We start from the raw sequence: 15255 nt of genomic DNA on the forward strand, positions 1-15255 counted from the left end.
TTAGGTTAAGATTTGGCGTTTAGAGTAATGACTAGGATTTCTGTAAAGGTGATATTGACACAACATAGCATCTTTTTGTTTCATACCCAGTTGTTCTGGAAACAACTCATAGAATGGTTAAATGGCAAAACCAAATCAATGCCAACTATTGATCATAATAGTTTTATTTTTGGTGTCTTGTTAGAAGACAACAAATTGGAACTAATGGTCAATGTACTTATTTTATTTTAGTAAATGTATAATATCAATGTATGCTGTCTTCACAGGCGTGTATAATGAAGACAGCTCTATATTATATTTTAAAGATATCCAAATGTGCCATATGATCTCATGTGGTGTCTGTTCAATCAAATAGATTCATCTTGTGAATTAAAAAACAGTCTGCGCTCTGGGGTATGACACACAGGCTCTAAGCTCTAAGGGATGGTTTCCGCTCAGGTGCTCTTGCTGCTTTTGGGGCTCGCTCAAATACACGGCTGATATATACATCTCTATTTTTCATTTAGAATATATTCTAACCCAAGGCCGAATTCACACGCCTTAGTGAAACAAATCAATCATCCCCATGTTCTACATTAGTGCGCCTCCAATTGGAGACCAGATGTTACTGAAAATACACCGGTTCTTAGTTTAAGGTGAATGAATACATACATGTTATCATTAAATTCCATTTAGGCCAATAGATGGCCCTAAATCCCTTACACTGAACCATGTAAATGCCTGCTTGCATTATGACTGATATTTTCACAAAAACTGAAATAGAGACACGTTTTTAATTACATTTTGTGGAAATTGGCATAAATAAAAATTGTAGGAAAAATGGATTTAAAAAAAAAGAAGAGAAAAAACAAGAATAGCAGGAAATCTCAGTATGGATTGATTGACACATGACTAAGGAATCAGGAAAAAAACAAAAAACAAATTCACTTTAGTAATCACAACATGAAAGCTTTCAAAAGGATGTGTGGTAATGTAATCTGTACCTACATCTTTCCTTTACAATTGTCTCATTCTCTACCAAATGTACATTGAACTCTGTTTAGAAGCTGTGGACAGGTGCTTAATAAAAACTGAAAAACAGGGCAGAAAACATGACATAAAAACTATTAACTGTAATAAGTGGTAGCTGATTGGAATGAAGAGACTGTCCCATGGTTGGAGGGTTAACTGATTCCTCATTGAGGGCGGCCAGTGATCATCCATCACTTTGTCTCTGGAGAAGATCTTAAACATGAAGCTGCTCTTTCAAGCTGCTCCAGTGCTCGGGGCCCTGCTCATATAATGGGCTTGACAAGTGTGTTAGCACTATGCATCATTTCAGCAGAAAAAGTCCCTCGCCCCAGTTACATGACATTAACAATTCTGTTCTTATATGGATATGCACAACATCTGGTCACTGCAGCTGTTACAGAATCGTGACACGGACAGGAGAAGTTACTGGAAAATGGAAACATATTTGAGTTTCATTTATAAAAAATTTCAAAAAGCAAATAGCAACGCTCAGACATGCTGATTGATATTAAAAGCAGATAAGAGCATACCAATACACAGTAAATATGGTCTTTTACAGGTGAACCACAGTTTTTTCCTATCATAAACTGTACAATGTTAAATATCTGGCAGATACCAATAGTGTGACATAATCTAAATAACGTAGCTGTAAGTGGAAAAGTGCAAATACTTAAATATAGGCTGTATTTTAGCTTTTTTTCAACAAGATCCACTAAAATACAGATCAAAGGATGAGCGGCCTGCTCTGACAGCAAGAGAATGCCAATAATGCACACATGATGAAGACAACAACAATATTGCACCTCTGACACATTTCCGTACAAACACGCGTATGTAAAGCTGGCAACATTCTCACGAGAATGTGACGAGTATTAGACTTATACAAGATACGACAGAACACAACATCTCATAGTTTTTGGTTCGAACAGCCCTTCATTGAAGGTTACCCTGCAAACACACTTCTTCAGCGCCTCCTTTCAGTTACATCATCCTCAGGAGACAGAAGGAACAAAAACAAAAGAAAAACATTATAAAACATAATCAATGACCTTTCAATTCAAACTACACAGCAACTTTTCAGAAAATTGGACATTAAAAATTGAATATGGAGAATCATCAGAACACTGCCATCTAGTGTCTCAAGATCGTAGTCGCAACAAAAGGTCAGACCCGGTCCAGTAGCCTACAGGAGACCTGAGTCTGTTTGAGTCTGTTTGAACCCGTCCCCTCCAGCAAATCACACCATAAAAACAAGTATCGCAGAGGAGTTTGACTGACAGTTACAGTTAGCCATTACAGCTAGGTAAACATGAAAGTTAGCTTACTGATCAAGGAGAAACGTAGCCATTTGGCCGTGTGTTTTAATGCCGTTTCTCTCCTTTATCTCAGTCCATGGAGTGAATGCTTGGCCTACACTGACTCTGGTTTTTGCCCGTCTCCGCTCACTCAGCTGCTGGGACAAATAAGCAGCGTGACAGAAAGTCATTGACAAACCTGTCAAAAAATTTAAAATATTAATTCAGACTAAATATATATTTTTATGGAAAAGCAGTGCTTCCACTCTGTACCCCTTAAAACGCCCCATTGTCATATTAGTTGTTAAAAAATAGAGCTTTTGATGAAGATTCTACATATTCAACCTTTAAGATATGAATTTTAGACTTAACAATTGAATAAAAAGATATAAAGCTTTACATTCCCTTCAACCCACAATAATAAAGTTGACATTCTGAGCATCCATGGTTTTTATGCATAACGTCCCTGCCTCTGTGACTCCCTAAACACTGAGGCTCAATAACAGTATGTGAAATGTTTTCCCATTCAGATTGGACCATTCCCTCTCTACTCTCTGGGCTTTTCTTTGCATCCTTGACTGGAGCACACTGAGGGCAAGATTAATAGAGGAATCGCAAAGCACTGCACTCCCCGTTACTAATCAGCCAACCTAGGGAAAGCACTGAAGTGGATGGAGCAGTGTTGTTGTTGTTGTTGGCAGCCTCAGTCTAATCATGACATTGAAATGTTCCTTTTCACTGCCGTTCAAGTGATCACTCTTCCAGCAAAATACACTTTCACAGGGCGGAGACCAAGGCCAGCGAAAGAGGAGGAAATAATCAAAATGGAGTCCACATAGACATTTATCAGAGGCAGAGCTGCTGTGGAGGCAGAGCTGTTCTCATTGATTTGAGTCAGCAGAGACAAAACTGCCCACAGATTTGTTTTGTTTTTTTACTTCACCAACCACCTTGGATGGCAAACAAAGGACTCAAATGAAAAATACAGTTTCCTTTTCACTCATCAACGACATCTGCAACTAGCTTACCCAGATCTACAAACATGCATGGCTAGTTAGACCTTCAAGAAGTCAGCCAGGCAAACTAGTTAGGGACAGTACCAAAATGACTGTCCGTTAAATCCTATATTTAATATTCACCTGAACCATTGTTTATGACCATTTGATTCCCTTCTTTGATTAATTTTGCAAGGGAATACTGAAATATACATTTTGGGTGTTACACAATAAAACAACCCTTCTCCGCTTTTTCAAAAAGCTCAGACAACCCTCCGCCTCAGCAAAAAGGAAACAGAACTTTTCTGACCTTACCTCTCACCCTAATAATATGTGCACAGTCCCTTAGTCTTGATAACTTTGTTGACAATAAGATTATACTTTCATTTAAATCAGCTCTGCATCTGCGTCTCATAAAAATGTCTAGTTTATAAGGGGAATTAATTTAAATATTGCATTCAGAGTAGTTCTTTTCCCCTTTTTAGTCTGTTCACATTCACCATCAAACAACATACACTTCCAAATACTCCAATTTCTGTCGCAATTAAATCAAACAGAACAGTTTGATATGAAAGGAAAGTGGCAGCGTTGGGGATCAGAAATCATAAGACAAACAAGAGTGGTAGAGGAAGCATGAAATGACTTCTAACGCAGAAATAATTATACATTAAACAGCGACGAAAGTCACTTTGAAATGTGTTGGAGCATAGCAACGTGGCTGTCCTTTCTGTGTGATCAGCCTTGGACAGCTGACTTCCTTTCCTTCCTGTCAGAGAAGGTCAACGAGTCGGCCCTCGAGGAGTGTGAAGGCAGCACAGTTTGGACTTATCCCTCAGCTCCAAAGTTAAAGCTACTGATGGCACAGACACAAGAACAGGGCTGTGACACAAAACCCCCAGTGAAACCTCAAGACATCTATGTACAATATTAAAATGACTGATCACTGATCAGAAATAAAAAGCCCTGTAGCTCCCAGAAGAGACAATACGGTGTAATTTACATGCTGAAGTCTTTGATGATTATTCTCTGCGTCAGGCTGGCTGCAGGTGGACAGGCAGTCTGATTATGAGGCCTAACTATTCATCCATGCAGAGAAGGTGAAAAAAGAACTCCGAGTTTGACAGTATTTTCCTGCATTACAGCGTAATGCCAGCTGACAAACACGTTTGTGCCCATCTTCCGCAACAATAATTTGAACGGTTAATGATCCAGAAATTCAATTGCTCTCATCAGTTCACAGATGCCAGTCACAAGAGCAAGTGGTAGAGCAGTTAAAGCCAAGACTCCACATTAGAAAAGGAGACTGGGGGGAAATTTGGTGCAAAAGGAGGAGAAAGATCATAGCAAGCCCGAGCACACAAGTCTGAATGCTAACACAAGCGATATAGCCGGTTGAAAACCTTGAGTCTGTCCAGTGTAAAGAATGATACACCTCTTTGTGTTACTGATTTGAAGGAAATGTGTGGATGAAGGGGTGAGCACACTGTGGTTCAAGCAAAGGGACGTAAAGAGGATGGAGTTTAACACTAATCTCCATCATTAAGACTCAGGAGGAGGGCTCATCTTCGTGCAGGTCCTCCAGCTCTCCATCTCTGGGTCCATCTCCTGTGCTGCCCTTTCTGAAAGAAGAAACAAAAGAGACATGGAGAGAAAACAGTCAGTGGCAGCACTTCTACAGATCTAGGTGTTTATACTATTGAGCTTGTTCTCAGCTCTCAAAATGCAGCCAAACCAAAAAGTTTTTCCCCTCATTTATGTTTTATGATGAATGTTAAAGACACAATGTAACACAGCATTAAATGACAGCAGGAGATGACAGCTGGGGAAGGGTTAGGCTGCCATAATTTCTCATGATGGGGTACAAGCGAGAGTTGAGGGGTCTAAGATGATGATGGGCACATCGGCTGGTAGATGTTGGACAGACAGCGTGCCAGACTGTATTGCACAAAGGGTTACCTGAGTGAGGGGTGAAGTTTTAAAGTGGGCCGGAAGGGCCACGAATCCCTGCAGCAAAGTGGGAGAAAAGATGGAAAAGTCACAGGTGAGAGGGCAAAGGTCACCTCAGGGGGTTAAAGGCATGGACGCTGGTGGACATGACCTCCCCCCTACACACTTGGCCTCCTCAGCCTGCAGGGGCTGTGTGTAGCTTCAGTGTTAATGCCCATATGATCAGTCAGTTTATCAATCAACAGTGAGAAGTTTTTCTATGTCCTAACAATATAAACGGAATATTTTGGGACTGCTCAGACAAAATAAGCAATATTAAAAAGTCATCTCATTATTTATTCATTTATTTTTTTAACATTTTATCAAAGGGGCTCTCCGCCAATTTTACAAATTAAGTTCAGCCTACTCATCATGGGGAGTACTACTCAGCTTGCGAAAGCAGTTTTATGATGTCTTATTTGGCTCTGAAGGAGCTTTGAGTCAGAAAATAACCCCAGTGATGTCACAGTGATGTCATCAGGGTTATCTTAGCTTGAACTTTGAAACTACAAATCTTTGACAGAAAGCCTGCACTACATACTGAGGATGGATACTTGAAAAATGTGCATCACTAGCAAGAACAATCTAACTAATGAGGCTACCAAGTTGCATTATGGGAAATGTAGGATCTGGTGTTTTTGAAGCTGGACTCACACTAAGGATAATTGGCTGCTTTGATCCATTTGGTGCATTCTTTTAAATGGGACTTTGGTGTAATACTAAATCACCGGAGCACCCCTTTAATTGCTAAAGGGAATACCAATCATCTGCATTAATCAGATCGTCATTGGTATTTTAATAAACTGGGATATCTTGTCATAACCACATTACCCATAAATCCTTGTCTTACTTTATTATACTTGCCCCATACCCGTTTCTCTTTCACTTTACTCTGGAGAAAAAAAACAGTATTTGGCTAATTGTCTTTCACTATTAGATATTCACATCTTTCACTGCATTTAGGATTTTTTAAAGCTTTAGCGGAGGTTGAGTTTTAAAGTAGTTGACCATATTGTTGTTTATGCTCCCATATGAGTACATACATAATCAAAGTGGTTGAAATGGATGATCAAATGCTACATGTAAACCATAAGGTTGTTAGGGTCTATTTGTATAGTCTTCCTGTTAATCAATCAATCAAGGTTTATCATTTATGATGTCATGAAGCTCAAGAATCAGAGCCTATAAGCTAATGTACAGAATAAACACTCTACTGTGAGCTTTAGATGCACAAAGCCTTGGTTCTACCATATTCCAGCAGGGGGCAGTATTGTTTCAAACTTCCTACAAGTCCTCTGTAAACACCTTCACCTTATTAGTTAGCAGCTCTGTGACTGCCGTGCCTAGAGTGTAACAGGGGACACCTCGGCCTACATAGATGAGAAATCATCTAATAAACTCCCCATAATAGGAGATTAGAGTCACCTCCACCTTCAGCTCTACAGTGACCCATGTTCATGACAGTGCTGGACATGATACAGATTACTGTCCCAAGGGCACCCATGGTACAGCAAGGAACCGCTATAGACGCTCCAATTTGCCCTTGGCTGTACTGTTTATGTTGGAAATGCACACACAAGTATGTCCTTTCCAATGCGTTCAATTCATGTATCGGAAAATCCAAGGTCAGCTTGAGGCGCTCATAGATCTGTATTACTCTTTGTCACTATGAATCCCTCTAGTTGAGATCTAAATGCAACACACAAAAAACACTTATAAAAGCTGTAAGCTCCACTCCATACAATGAAAGAATGAATTATGGTGCTATGGCAACCCAAAGCAGCAGCTGCTGCTGCAGGAGTGAATGCCAGTTAACCTGATACAGCAGACAGAGGAGACAGGTGTGAACTACTGATCTATGTCGGTGCAATCTCTGCAGTAACAATGAGACTGTGTGGTGTTGTTTTTTAACTTCAAGGATGAGATATGAAGGTATTAAATGCACGAGTGCGATCGAACATGGCTGACACGGATTCCTACTTACATTAGCAGGCTGCCAGGTGCAGACATAGACCTCTCCTCTCTCCTGCTCGGACACTCGAACGGGTTACTGAAGGAACGCTTCCTCAGCATGGCTCTTACCAAAATCTGAAACATTCACAAGTACACTACGTTAAAAAGACATTCAAAAGCTCTATGTTTTGTTTTGAGCCTGCAGGTCTGCACAGAGGATCCAGTAGATGGATTCATCGTGATACTTACACACAGGGGTTGAAGCAAACCAGATTATATTACTTCTTAAGAGCATATTAACATGAGAAGTTGTATTTGTGACATAAACTCCATGAATCTCAAAAGTAACCTCCCAATTAGCTCAGAGTGCATAAAGCTCTACTGTATCAAAATAATGCGTGCAGTCTCATTTCATGATCCCCAGCACCTGATCGATTAAACTTATGAAATCCTATATTGACAGATTGTTACCACAATTTTCTGTAAGAAATCTAAAATATATCTAGTGTACCTCTCAAATGTAATATCAGTGGTTTCCAGCATTTTCTTTATTTCTAAATATTTTAAATGTCAATATATAAGCTTTTATTGCGATCAATAGTTTGTAAACACTAAACTCTACACAACTTAACTTCTAACGGAATGATATCATCTCAATCAATGTGTTTTTCTGTTTCTTTAAAAAAAAGGAAAAGAAAATATTTCTTAATTTTGTGAGTCAAAGATCAATGGTGTTCAAGTTGTCAAAAGCGCCCTATATGAGGTGCTTCTATACTGTGCATGCCTATGCCACTATGTGAGCTTATCTCCGAATGAAGATTAGAACATTAGATCGTATGTGGAGCCAGATGGTGTTAAATCTGGGATCCTCCTTTCAGCTTGCTGTTCTGTAAATATGTGCTTAAATGATGGTTAACCAAAAGAAAAGCTTTGAAAGTACAGGAAAACACACAAATCAAACTGGGGCTTTTTTTAAATTTTAGGCTTGAACAGAGTCAAGAGGAAACCCTGTCCTTATGCACAAGGCTGGCTTCTGAAATTTGAAATTGCTATGTTGCTGCATTTTGTTACAATTATGCTTAACTGTAGAGGTCTGCGGTTGTTGTAAGTGAGCAGCTACTGTCAGAGCTTTGCCGCTCCTAGAAATGATGAACAAAAATGTATCAATTTGACATAAAAGTGCTTGGTAAATGGAGGACACTCAGTGTTCCTTACCACCGCAGAGAGGCTGGGAACAAACTTGACTGAGTTCTGGATGTCCTCCTCTGTCACCTCCACCACAGAGCAGTGCTCCTCCTCCAGAGGCAAGGGATCAGCGCCTCCCTGGGTCACCCACTGGTCCATCTAAACATACAGACAGGCCCACACAACACATGACCACATGTCTACAATACACTGTATCTATGATCTTCATGACTGTGTAACTGTACATCTTCATTGGAAGCCCTGCCTCTCAGTGTTCAACTGTATGCATTGTTTCAGTTTAAACTAGAAGTACAGCCTTGTGGTTGTGTGCCTCTGCCAAACAGTTTATATCCAAACTGTTCAGACTGACATAACATACGTAGTGAAGACTTTAAAGGAATTTAATTACATCAAATCTAATCAGTTCATCCTTGAGTCGTTTGTGCTGAGAATAGGACGTATGGACATATGTGGAGGCATAAATATTCTAAAGGATAACTGTTTTTATACATGATAAGGATTGCACGGCATGCATACACTCACCAGCCACTTTATTAGGTGCACCTGTCCAACTGCTCTTTATTGCAAATTTCTAAACAGCCAATCACATGGCAGCAACTCACTGCATTTAGGCATGTAGACATTGTGAAGAGGATGTGCTGCAGTTCAAACCGAGCATCAGAAAGGGGAAGAAAGGGGATTTAAGTGACTTTGAACGTGGCGTGGTTGTTGGTGCCAGACGGGCTGCTCTGAATGTTTCAGAAACTACTGATCTACTGGGATTCTCACGCACAACCATCTCTAGGGTTTACAGAGAATGGTCCCAAAAGAGAAAAGATTCAGTGAGCGGCAGTTCTGTGGGCGTGAATGGTTGGGGCTGATAGAAAGGCAACAGTAACTCAAATATCCACTGGTTCCAACAGAGGAATGCAGGAGAGCGTCTGTGAACACACAACACCAGCTACATTCTAGCAGAGAGGGAACAGCAGCAGAAGACCATACGTACACTTTATTAAGCACCGGGTGCACCTAATAAAGTGGCCGGTGAATGTATTTTACATTATTATTGAACATTTTACAAAGCAAGGCATAGGCTTAGATTTACACAAGAGCATTTTCTACCATCCACCCAACAGCCATCTGTTTTGATTAATGTTGTTTTGAGAGCCAACTGCAAAGACTTACACGGTGCTTGAGACAAATAATCCATCAAAGTGACCGACTAGCTGGAGTTTTCTTTTGATCTAACTTTTATTTCTAAAAATGGCTCAGTAATTTCCAGTTTTCAGCAAACGTGACTCAAACAAGAATACATTTGTTTATACTTGTTCAAAACCATTCTGCATCACAGATTTGTTGCTCTGGTAAACATTAATGACAGGAGGACAGAGTTTCTGGGATGAACGCATGGTAAACATTACTGCCCATGTTTGTATTAATGAAGAAACGTGTAATGGTCAATGTTGTGTTTATCAGTGGGTTCAACTCCTTGCCGGTTTTGATGAAATTGGTTGACAATAAGAAACATTAAATTGATCCAGACTAATCTTTTAACATGTCTGCAGACATCCTTGTCTTAATGTCTTGGTTAATGTTCTGTACATTTTGTATGTTGCGCTATGGAGTATTTTTCTGTTCTGTCCTTAATGTCCTGTATCGCTGACTTTTTTGCAGTTTGTAGTATTTTGGAGTTAGCCGTAGCTAATATGTAGCATGTTGTATGTAGCACCGTGGTTCTTGAGAAACGTCATTTCATTGCACTGTGTACTGTGTATATGGCTGTAATGACAATCAACTCTTACAACTCTGTCACAAATGATGTAGCAGCCACTACTAAACCAAACTAACTAACTAACTAACTATACTAACTAAAAGAGTCCAGGAACATGAAAGAGGGTCTGCACAGGGGCTGAAACATTTTTTTGCTTTATATCAAATTAAGACGTAATGGCATTTAATGAAACTGTTACATGACAACTTCTCTCTTGATCTTTACTGACATTAAAGGATTTCAAGTTGCATTTTGGAACTTTTGAGTGTTTGCGCACACGGTTTTGCGGAATGCCTAATTATCTCTTCTTTCATTAACACAAACAGAGACTCTTGTGAGAAGATGACTCACTGACACATGATTAGATTGTGTCATGGAGATACGGTGGGGAGGGACATCTGCTGTTTCTGCTACTTTCTAACTGACTCAGTTTGAATGCAGTCCTCCATAGGGACAGACAGGTTTCATCATGCCTTTGAGCAACATGAATGCACCCTACTCTATGTACTGCAGTCACAGGCCAGAGTCTTCTGAGCCAATCACAGGAGAGCAAAGCACAGTCATGTTGTGTCTGAACATAAACAGTGACATCCTCGTTATGACCATGCTCTGGGTAGTTGCCTGCCATCCTGAGCAGTAAGTGACCCGTCTGTTCTCATTTATATCGGCTTCCTTCTCTACGTTACCTTGATCTCAGGGAGGGTTATCCTGTTGTCTGGGTTCTTGTCCAGCATCCGCAAGATCAGAGTCCGCAGCTCTTCACTGATCTTTGTTCTGTACAAAACACAGAATAATGATTTCAAATTTTTTTGGGGAGATTTAGAAATGATGTCAGCGTGGACACCAAAGCTATCCATGGCCCTATTTGGACCAGGTCATTTCACGCATCTTTTTAAAAAAAAATATCATATACAGGTTGATATTTGTTAAAGAAGAAGGCAGTCCCAGTGATGATTAAGAGCAGCGATTTAATTTGAACTGCATTTCCCAACCTTTTTACAACTTAAAGTCTTGTTGCACCCCTTTATCAATTGGGTATATCAGAGTTATGAGCAATTCACACCACCAACACATCACACTTCAGGACAGGAAGTACAAAGAAGTTCTAATTTTCTCACCTGTGTGAGAATGCTTGCCACTACCATCACTCAGCATACATGTGAGTGTCTGAGCATTGGAGGGAATGACCGAGATGATCATTTTGTCCCTGTTCTTCTTACATGCCTAACTGAATTATAATGTAGTTGTTGATGGAGATAATAAGTGGTTTTTGAAGTAACTGAAAACTATTTAAAGTGACAATTCTCAACCAGGGCTGCCTGTACCCAAGAGGGTAGTCTGTGGTTTCTTGGAAATATATGTGTGAATGTGAGGAAGGGCCTGATGGATCAGCAAGAGCACATGAAACATTGTCTGGTTTCCAGGCTAGGAAGATCGTGGAGCTGCTCAAAATATGATTATAATTGAAAAGTAATTACAATATTAATTAAAAAGACGGAACATCGTATTAAGTCAGCTATAACATCTGAACACTGTGTTGGGATTGAGAGTGCGTGAAACTAGTAGGACTACAGAGGTTAGCAAACAAGCAAGCAGAGAAGTTTTAACAGTTAGCTAAAAGTAATAGATAAAAAGTTGAAATAGTTAGCTAAACGAAGGAGAGTGCGGTAAGATGAGCCAGTAGGCATCATTTCGCTAAAGGCTAACCTAAATTGCTAAGCTAGGCCAATTTTACCAAAATGCTGGCTAAGGGGCAAAGTGAGCCAGATGCTGTGGGGTAAATTAAACCAGGGCTTCAACTTACCCCTACCATAAGGCACTAAAGTTAAAGTTTTAAGCACAACATTGGTTTTAAATATTGTATTACAAAACTCTTAACTCTATTTACATATTACATTATCAACCGTTCCAAGAACCAACTGGGGCTCAACACCCCTTATAGGGACTGAGAGAGCAGCCACTGATGTTGAGAGCAGAACATCCATCAGAACAGTGGCGGAGGACAGAAATATTGACAGGTCACACTGCAGAGGTACATAAAAAAGACGGAAGTAAAGAAAGTCAAAACAGTAGGTTACAGTAGAACAGCATGATGACACTTTGGAGTATGAGAGCTCCCAGGAAGAGAGTAGTGACATAGCCATCTCAGCTCTGTCAGTTGGAGACTTTGTCATTGTGAATTTTGCGACCAAATGCAAGACCTACCATTATATTGTCTTAGTTGAGATGAGGTGAATGCAAAAATCACATCATTAACAGAAAGGAAATTAACATTAGTCATCATCTCAAACCTGCCTCACACGAGATAAGTGGTTCTGATTGGCCCATTAGATCGCAATTTTCAGATTGCTGGAAATCTGTCTGAGTGGCAGGCCATATTTTATTTGGGGGTTTTCTACACAGCTTGATGGTCATATTATTTTACAAAATGTGTGTTTTCATTTAATTTTGTTTTCTTGAAACAATGCAGAAAATATCCACTAAACAACTGAAGAGGCAATTTGGTATACAAATGTGTAGATATCCCAAGCCTCATATGACATTAATGTGTATTGTGGCGCTAATTTTACCTTTTTATTAATTTACTTTTTGTTATGCAGACAATCTAAACGTTTCAGACGTCGCTAAGGATGTGCAGAGGAGGTCAGAGGTGTCAGTAAAAAGGCTTTTTGGTCCACATAGATATGTAACTGGATTAACACCATTTTGTTGAGATGTGTTTTGCTCCTCAAAACTATGCTGTCTGTCCTTCTGATTTGGATATGTACCGTCACCTAGAAGAAGTGTTTAAAACTATCAAAATAAATAAAAGATTATACGGAATATTAAACTTTAATTTATTGGTTTTGTGTTGTTTGAGGTAGCTTTAAATAAATATTAACATTGTTTGGAAAGGTAAATGTATTATTGAATAACGTTTTTTTTTAAAAGAGGCAAGTTTTTTTAGTTTATTTTTTATTCATGCATTAAAACTAGACAAAAACGATGGCCAATTTGCCCACTGACTCGGGCAAATAGTCTTCTATAAATAGACTTATTTTCCTGAGGTCATATTTTTAAGGCTCTCAGCTGATAGGCAACATCCAAAATTGAAAGTAGCTGTTTTCATTGTAGCCTACTTCTCGCTCAATTGTCCTTGCCTGAAGAACGACATAAGTAAAAACTGGTAGTAACTCATCTTACCCCACTCTCTCCAAATGGATAAACAGTTTTAATAGTTAGCTAAAAGTAATGGATAAACAGTTTCAACAGTTAGCTATAAGTCATGGATAAACAGCTTCAACAGTTAGCTTAATGTCATGGATAAACAGTTTCAACTGTTAGCTAAAAGTAATGAATAAACAGTTTCAACAGTTAGCTTAAAGTCATGGATAAACCATTTCAACAGTTAGCTAAAAGTAATGGATAAACAGTTTCAACAGTTAGCTTAAAGTCATGGATAAACAGTTTCAACAATTAGCTTAAAGTCATGGATAAACAGTTTCAACAGTTAGCTAAAAGTAATGGATAAACAGTTTCAACAATTAGCTAAAAGTAATGGATAAACAGTTTTAACAGTTAGCTTAAAGTCATAGATAAACAGTTTTAACAGTTAGCTAAAAGTAATGGATGAACAGTTTCAACAATTAGCTAAAAGTAATGGATAAACAGTTTTAACAGTTAGCTTAAAGTCATAGATAAACAGTTTTAACAGTTAGCTAAAAGTAATGGATAAACAGTTTCAACAATTAGCTAAAATTAATGGATAAACAGTTTTAACAGTTAGCTTAAAGTCATAGATAAACAGTTTTAACAGTTAGCTAAAAGTAATGGATGAACAGTTTCAACAGCTAAAAGTAATGGATAGGCTTATACAGTTTCAACAGTTAGATACAGTTTCAACAGTTGGCTTAAAGTAGGCTAATGGACGAACAGTTTAAACAGTTAGCTAAAAGTAATGGATTAACAGTTTCAACAGTTAGCTTAAAGTAATGGATAAACACTTGAAACTGATAGCTATAGCTAAAAAATGGATAAACGGTTAAAATATTTAATAGTTAACATAGTTAAAATAGTAAAGTTAAAGTAAGTAAAATTGTTGAAATCACTCAAATGAACAGTTTAATATTAGAAATAGTTATCTATAAATCATGGATACCAGTAAAAGGTTGAAATAAACGGTTGTGTTGATGAGGAAGTTATTGATCTGACAGGCCTGTGGGGGGATGACACAAAAGGTTGGTATCCACTTTCGGCTATTTCGTCCTGCTTAGGAACTGTAAGTAAAGTCAATGCTCTAAAATATTTAAAATGTTGAGATATAAGCCATGATATTAACAATCACTGAGTTTACCATGTTTATGAAGATGCATTTCACTGACACTCCTAAAATAAAATAAGAATGCATGATATAAATAGCAGTCGGTAAAATGAGATGAATGTTGCCATGTTGTCATTACCAGTTGATCATAATGACAACATGGCAACATTAAATGCACTACACCTACGTTTTAATGGCCCTATCAGTGCTGAGAACTACCGTAGGTGCTGCTAACTGTCATTGATTGGTCGAGTGTGGAGATGATTCCATTAGGTGATTCAATACTTTGGTCAGGAGGAGGTGGATGTTTAATGAGCAAGCTTTCCCCACAGTCACAGAGTCTCTTGAGCCCACTTCGGAAAGACCCTTTTCATTGACAATATGACACCCTTTCCTTACAAATACTCCAACTGCCACTCGTGGCTCCTTCACATCTGCTGTGTTTGTACTTCCCTCAGTCTATCACCACTTCTAGCCTTTTCCTGGCTTCATATATGTTCCTCTCTGTCTTTTCAGCGTTATCCACGCAAAAGACTTCCATGTTAACCTTGAGGCAAAGGGAAGAGAGAGGATGCACAGTGGCTTGTGCCGAGGCCCCTGTTTGCTGCGTGCTGGTACTTGTTGCTGTGAAAAGCTATTCATATTTTTGAAGGTGCAATCTGTTACTTAAAAATGTTGCGACTGAGATGCAGAAGAGAAGATAAAAAAGCCAAGACGATGGCTACAGCTGTGGACTGGAGGTGGGTGTAAGATTGCTGT

General features: G+C 39.0%; 1 protein-coding gene across 1 annotated transcript in view; it reads right to left on the minus strand.

Moving 5' to 3' along the window:
• Window positions 1-3855: 3855 nt before the first annotated feature.
• Window positions 3856-15255, minus strand: part of camkk1a (calcium/calmodulin-dependent protein kinase kinase 1, alpha a) — a 64038-nt gene continuing 52638 nt past the window's right edge. The window contains exons 13-17 of the mRNA XM_083927156.1: window positions 10883-10970; window positions 8456-8584; window positions 7272-7375; window positions 5258-5305; window positions 3856-4920 (exon numbers count right to left, since the gene is read on the minus strand). Of these exons, the coding sequence (XP_083783282.1) occupies window positions 4848-4920; window positions 5258-5305; window positions 7272-7375; window positions 8456-8584; window positions 10883-10970 (442 nt within the window). The 3' untranslated portion in view covers window positions 3856-4847. The remainder of the gene's footprint in view (window positions 4921-5257; window positions 5306-7271; window positions 7376-8455; window positions 8585-10882; window positions 10971-15255) is intronic.

The sequence above is a fragment of the Echiichthys vipera genome (assembly GCF_963691815.1).
Source record: "Echiichthys vipera genome assembly, chromosome: 14".
NCBI classification, from domain to species: Eukaryota; Metazoa; Chordata; class Actinopteri; order Perciformes; family Trachinidae; genus Echiichthys; species Echiichthys vipera.